Source organism: Saccopteryx leptura, chromosome 10 (genome assembly GCF_036850995.1).
Source record: "Saccopteryx leptura isolate mSacLep1 chromosome 10, mSacLep1_pri_phased_curated, whole genome shotgun sequence".
NCBI lineage: Eukaryota > Metazoa > Chordata > Mammalia > Chiroptera > Emballonuridae > Saccopteryx > Saccopteryx leptura.
The window spans coordinates 56,333,404-56,339,804 of NC_089512.1; the positions used below are offsets into that span (position 1 = coordinate 56,333,404).

The 6,401-nt window shown below is 54.5% G+C and overlaps 1 protein-coding gene across 2 annotated transcripts; it reads left to right on the forward strand.

Moving 5' to 3' along the window:
• PPM1M (protein phosphatase, Mg2+/Mn2+ dependent 1M) lies at window positions 1-4,737 on the forward strand. 2 transcript variants are annotated; one of them, XM_066351922.1, is made up of 11 exons: window positions 1-328; window positions 1,060-1,183; window positions 1,337-1,591; window positions 2,055-2,167; window positions 2,506-2,590; window positions 2,687-2,805; window positions 2,902-2,965; window positions 3,176-3,283; window positions 3,393-3,541; window positions 3,899-4,065; window positions 4,351-4,737. In XM_066351922.1, the coding sequence occupies exons 1-10, from the start codon at window positions 105-107 to the stop codon at window positions 4,041-4,043; spliced, it is 1,386 nt and encodes a 461-aa protein (XP_066208019.1). In that variant the 5' UTR covers window positions 1-104; the 3' UTR covers window positions 4,044-4,065; window positions 4,351-4,737. The 2 variants fall into 2 exon arrangements, with proteins under 2 accessions (XP_066208019.1, XP_066208018.1); XM_066351921.1 differs by having other exon boundaries at window positions 3,899-4,737.
• The last annotated feature ends 1,664 nt before the right edge of the window (window positions 4,738-6,401 follow it).

The following is a 6,401-nucleotide window of genomic DNA, read 5'->3' on the forward strand; positions in this document are numbered from 1 at the left end:
GCCCCGTCCATCCCGCGCTTCCTCCTCCCAGGGGCGGGCGGCCGGTGGTGTCGAGTCTAGCCCTCGCCCCCAGCGCTCCGCCGGCAGTCCCCTGCCGCCGCGCCATGTCCGCCGGCTGGTTCCGGCGCCGCTTCCTGCAGGGAGGTCCGCTCCCCGCCCTGCGGCCCCCCAGGCCGCGCGCCAGCCCAGTGCCTTACCGGCGGCCCCGCTTCCTGCGCGGCTCCGGCTCCTGCTCCAGCACAACCGACGCCCCGCGCCGCCCGGAAGCTCGGCCCGTGCGCTGTCCTGCGAGAGGCCGCGCGCTGCCCTGGAACGCAGGCTATGCAGAGTGAGTGTCTCACCCCTGAGCGACCCCCATCCGACATTCCCCACTCCGGCGACTATTGTCCCCGGACTCCTCCCTACCCCGGAACCCTGCTGATCGAGCCTGGGGGCCTTTGGTCGGTTAGAAAACAGGCTAAACTGAGTGAGTGACCCGCCTCCCCAAATTTGTGGGTAACTCCTTCTTGTCTTCACCTCTGAACTCTTGACAGCCTTCTCCCTATCCCATCTCTGCCTTTTCTTTGGGATTCCAGCCTCCTTGAGAGAGGGTTGCAAGTTGGGAAGGACCAGCACCCCTGAGGCTTCCAACATGGGACAGGGACATTGGGTAAAGTGCCAGCATTCTAGGCTTTTGGATATACCCCACCCCAGTACACTCACACACCCCACCTCCGTCTGGGTTATGGCCTGTGCAGTGTGGGACAGGGAATCTCTCTGAGATGGGGCAAGAGGGATCTGCAAGGCCACCCAAGATCTCCCCAAGCAGCCCCGCCCTTACCTTCCAGCCCAGGTCAGCGGCAGCCTCCAGAGGCGCTGGCCCCTAAGTTTTGCCTTAGCCAGGAGATCACTGAACAGTTAGGAAACGTACAGCATCTTTGTCCAGATGTAAGGGACAGCGTTGAGGCTACTGCTCCAGAAGGAGATCCCCTCCTCTGTGTACCAGCTCCGTCTGGTCTCTGTGCACACAGGGACATGGCTGTGTCCCTGAAGAGTCACTGATCACTTTCCTGTCCCCAGAATCATCAATGCAGAGAAATCTGAGTTCAATGAGGATCAAGCTGCCTGTGGGAAGCTGTGCATCCGGAGGTGTGAGTTTGGGGCTGAAGAGGACCAGGAGTGGCTGACCCTGTGCCCAGAGGAGGTAAATGCAACTGGGTCTGAGCCCTTCTTACAGGCTGGGGCCAGGATTGAGGCTAGGACTTCAGGCTGAAGTTCTTGCCCTACTGCCCTCTGCTAGGCCAGGGGTCAAGTGAGGAAGCCAGGAAGAACCTGACACCAGCCCTTTCCTGTACAGTTCCTAACAGGTCATTACTGGGCACTGTTTGATGGGCATGGTGGACCAGCTGCAGCCATCCTGGCTGCCAACACCCTGCACTCCTGCCTGCGCCAGCAGCTGGAAGACATAGTAGAGGGCATGGTGGCCACTCAGCCCCCCATGCATCTCAGTGGTCACTGTGTCTGCCCCAGTGATCCCCAGTTTGTGGAGGAAAAGGGCATTAAGACAGAAGACTTGGTGGTCGGGGCTCTGGAGAGTGCCTTCCAGGAATGTGTAAGTTAAGTGTGGCCTTTGGAGAAGTGAAGATTTTGTCCCCAGGGATCTGAGGGTCTCAGAATTATGGGGTATCCCTGCACACAATGGTGGTCACCCCTGATGTTTGAATTGGGAAGACAAAATTGAGTTGGTTTGTTCCTAACAGCCATCATGGTCATAACCCCTCCCATTTATCCAGTGCCTACTATGTGCTATGTGCTTTTACCTGCGTCACCTCATTGCATACCTGTTGGTCCCTGGTGCAGGGGCTGGTTCCCTTCCTCACTGTTTTGAGTAAGATTTCCCTCCCTCACAAGGGATACATCCAGATCTGACCACAAGGATCCTGGGTTCAGAGCTAGACTTTGAGCAAGGACTGTCAGGCTTATTGGTGGGGAAGTGAACTGCAGGATGGGGATCAGGAACAGAGTGATATGGTGGCAGTACAAGCAGCAGCTCAAGTGGCCTCGGTTTGCTCCAGGATGAGATGATCGGGCGGGAGCTGGAGGCCTCAGGACAATGGAGCGGCTGCACAGCCCTGGTAGCTGTGTCCCTGCAGGGAAAGCTGTATGTGGCCAATGCCGGAGATAGCAGGTAAGTGAGCTTTGGATAGGGGCAGGTCACAGGCAGGCACCAGAGGCGGTGGGGATAGTGAAAGGGGGCTGGAAGTGAGGAGATGGAAATGTAGAGGTTTGACTGGCTATTTGTATACCTGACGTGTATGGAGTATGAGTGGACAGCAGATACCAGGGATAGCACAGGCCGAAGTGGCTGAGCTTTTACCCTCAAGCAGTCATGGAGGGCTTTGAACAAGGGGCTGGCATGGGCAGAGCCGACCCCTGGTGGCTGGAGGAGGGGCCAGTAGGATGGAGGCCATGGGTGAGGTTGAAGTCTTCACCAGACCTCTCCCTCTCTTCCCCAATCGCATCCAGGGCCATCCTGGTGCGGAGAGATGAGGTACGGCCTCTGAGTTCTGAGTTCACCCCAGAAACTGAGCGACAGCGTATCCAGCAGCTGGTAGGTGCCCTCGGCAGAGGGAGGCTGTGTAGCCCCAACTCCTGGGTCCAGGGCCACCAGAGAGAGCCTGATCTGAGCATGGCCCCCCTATCCCAGGCCTTTGTCTACCCTGAGCTTCTGGCTGGTGAGTTCACCCGACTGGAGTTCCCTCGGCGACTGAAGGGGGATGACTTGGGGCAGAAGGTGTTGTTCAGGGACCACCACATGAGCGGCTGGTGAGCAAGGTGGTAGGGGGGGGACATCATGGGGAGAACCATGGGATCCAAGCCCAGTTTTGTGGCCTGGGTTGATGTTGGGTCTGCTCCTGGTAGGAGCTACAAGTGTGTGGAGAAGTCGGATCTCAAGTACCCACTGATCCATGGACAGGGTAGGCAGGTCAGTGACTGGCTCCCTCAAAAATCCCCTTTTAGTTGCCCCCTACAGAATTTCTTTTGTGTCTTGTGGCTGTGGCTGGTGTCTTGGGGTCTGCTCCAAGGACACAGGAAGTTTCTTCATCAGCCCAGAGTGCCTGTGGGCCACAATCCACCTCTGCTTGTACATTTGCTGGTGCTGTTTGCTGTCACCTCACATCTCCCTTGTCCGCAGGCTCGGTTAATGGGAACACTGGCTGTCTCCCGGGGCCTTGGAGACCATCAGCTCAGAGTCCTGGACACAGACATTCAGCTCAAGCCCTTCTTGCTCTCTGTCCCACAGGTGAGAGGGCAACAGCCCACTCTAGTTTCTATCTGCCTGGAGAGGCAGGTTGTAAGGCTTATGGGAGCCAGGAAGGGAACAAGGAGGGATCCTCAGGCTTAACTTGCAGGTAACAGTGCTGGATGTGGACCAGTTAGAGCTGCAGGAAGACGACATCATTGTCATGGCAACTGATGGGCTCTGGGATGTCCTGTCCAATGAGCAGGTGGCACAACTAGTGCGGAGCTTCCTCCCTGGCAATCAAGAGGACCCACATAGGTACTGTAACTGCTAGGAACCTGCCTGGGCCTGGGTGCCAGCAGCAACACCAAGTAGTTATGACTGAGATGATAGTGCCATAGATGATATGCCTGCTGAGGGCAGGTGGTGAGGATCAGTGCGGTCTCAAGATTCCAAGAGAAGGGGATGACAGTGGGTTCCATAAATGTCTAGGTCCAGATTCCTGTGGTTCAACCTGTGGCCCTTCCAGGCTTGTAGCTCATCTGGCCCCACAAGACAGACTGCATTGCGTGGGTCTCCCAGTGTCTAGCTCAGTAGTACAGCGAGTTCTCCCTGATGGCTGGCCTTACCTCTTTTCTCTGACCCCACAGTACATCTGCAGGATGTTCCCCACAGGTTCTCGGAGCTGGCCCAAATGCTGATACACAGCACACAGGGGAAGGACGATGGTCCCACAGGGGAAGAGCAAGTGTCCTATGATGACGTCTCTGTGTTCGTGATTCCCTTGTACAGCCAGGGCCAAAGACGCAATAACCACTGACAATTCAGACATCACATCCCAGGTGCAGTCTGGGCAGCCGTCTACTGTGGTCCATAGCAGGCCTGCTTACCCTGCCCCTAGACACAACCCAGAGCCCTGGCCCCTCCACCCCAACCCGTATCAAGGGGAACATTTATACCAGGCAGTCAAGAACTGAAGAGTGCAGAGAACCCAGGTCCCCCTTTTGGGGGACATTAGCAGGGAAAGAGTACTAATGTCAGTAACATCCCTATGGTAGGCATTTTACAACTTAGGACACCCATAGGAGGCTCCGGGAACCTGAACAGCCCAATTATATTATTCCCAGGTGGGGACAGCTGGACTAAGGGAACTGGCCAAGGATGCTAGAAGGGACAGACAGCCTGTTTGGAGCCAAGTCTCCAATCCATGAATGTCAGGGTATCTGCTTGACCACCCCCAAAACCCATGCAGGTTGCTTTATGGGAAGTTGTGGGCAGCCTCCTATCTGCTGAACAGCCATCTTGAAGCGGCCCTTGGGCTAAAGTTGGAGAACAGAAAGGGGCAAGAGGAGCCCGTTGGCTAAGCAAGGAATTCTCTCCAGTTGGTGCTCCTGCCTCTGGCCTTGCATCTCAATTGCTCCTTCTAGGCCCCAGCCACCCTAGGCTGATGCCCCAATAATGCCTTTGTTTTGTTGCTCCCCATCACCTCCCTGATTAAATGTTTATATAGAAAAGCCGTTGTGAATCGTGAATTGCTGTACAGCTTGGCACTATAGTGTATCTTTTGCTCTTGTACCTTCCAAAGAATCCTTCACTCTGCCTTGCAAGCTTGCATACAGTCATTAGTTTTCTGTGGCCTCCCTAGTTCTCAGGTTGGGGTAGGCCCGGGTGAGGGGATTGTTCCCTGGGGAACAGAAAGGTCTCCACCATCTATGAGTTCTGGGCTTGAAGTACCAGAGGGCTGCCCTTGAATTTGTTTTTGAATGCAAAGCTCCAGGGCTTGCATTTTGATGAGTAGCAGCTTAGTTCCTCACATTCCCTTACAAGACTTATTTTACCATCTAGCACTTGCCAAGGCTCAGGTGCTAGGAAAGTATTTGTTCAGTTACAAGGCTATCACCTTCATGACCTCAGCCTTACTCAACATGTTCCTGATCCACTACTCAATAGTTGAGATGACTTCTTACCAGGCAACTCACAGTCCTAGACGGGAGCAAGGAAGTAATACACAAAGGTTAATAGGCCCCAGGAATTGATGGTAAAACTCACATTTTACTGATTGAGGAGGCTCTCAGAACCTTTCCTGCCCATGAACTCATTTTAGACTCAATTTCTTATACATTCTTTAGGGAAGAGATAGGGAAAACTACAAAATTTCTCATTTTTCAATTATATTCCACGCCCAGCCCTTCTGGACCTACATCTGTCCGTAGCTGGGTCCTGACAAGTTGTGTTTGGTCCCAGCAGCCCTGGGCAGCCTCTCTAGAACCCCTCTAGTAGGCAGCTGGCAAATGCAGAAGTGTGCCCAAATAGTCTGCAGTTTTACTTCCTGTCCCCAGCAGTCTCCTCACCCACCTAAAAAAAAAAGACAACCATGGGCAGCATCCTATGCCTGCCTCTTACCCACATGAACAGCGGAGCTAGTTTGTCCCCACAATCCACCTGTTTTGCTTCTGATCCAGCCACTGCCTGTTCTTGCTCCTCACACCAAAGGGTGAGGCCCAGGGAGTGGGTGCAGTGCATTTCTTTTAACTGCAAGCAAGTCAAACTGACAAGAGTGACTGTGGCAGAGGCAGCTACACTGCTCATGTGTTTCGGCAGAGCCAAACACTGCAGCAGCCCTCCCATCAGGCCGTGAGGTCTCTTCCTCCGTGAGCAATCTGGCAGGAGAGCCTACACATGACCTGTCACTCACAAATTCGGATATTCCTGCTGTCCTTCAGAGCCCTTGCCCAACCTACAATAACCATGAGCAAAGTGACAGGCCCAAGGCCGTCTTCTCTGGTTTGGAGAGGGCCAGGAATAAGGTTGACAGGTCCTTATAGCTGAGGACAGCTGGAGCACAAGCTCTAGGAGTTATAAACTCATAAGCCAGGCAATGGGTTACCAAGCAATTGGCCAGGCCTTCTGCCAGAACTGGCACAGGAGCTTCAAAGGGGTCCCACTATCCTTGCCACCCCAAAAGCCAGGGCCCAGCAGTGTGAACCTTATTCCAACTATAGATGCTGCTAGCAGTGGGGATGAAAGGTGGCCTTAAGTACATGCCAGATGCAGTGTTTGAAGGTCAAGGTTGGCTCAGGTTGCCATTTCCCAGCCACTCATTTCTGGCCATACAGTTGCTTATGACAGGCTGGAGCTGAGAAGACCCAGGCTGCTATGCATCGAGGGGTGGGTGTAA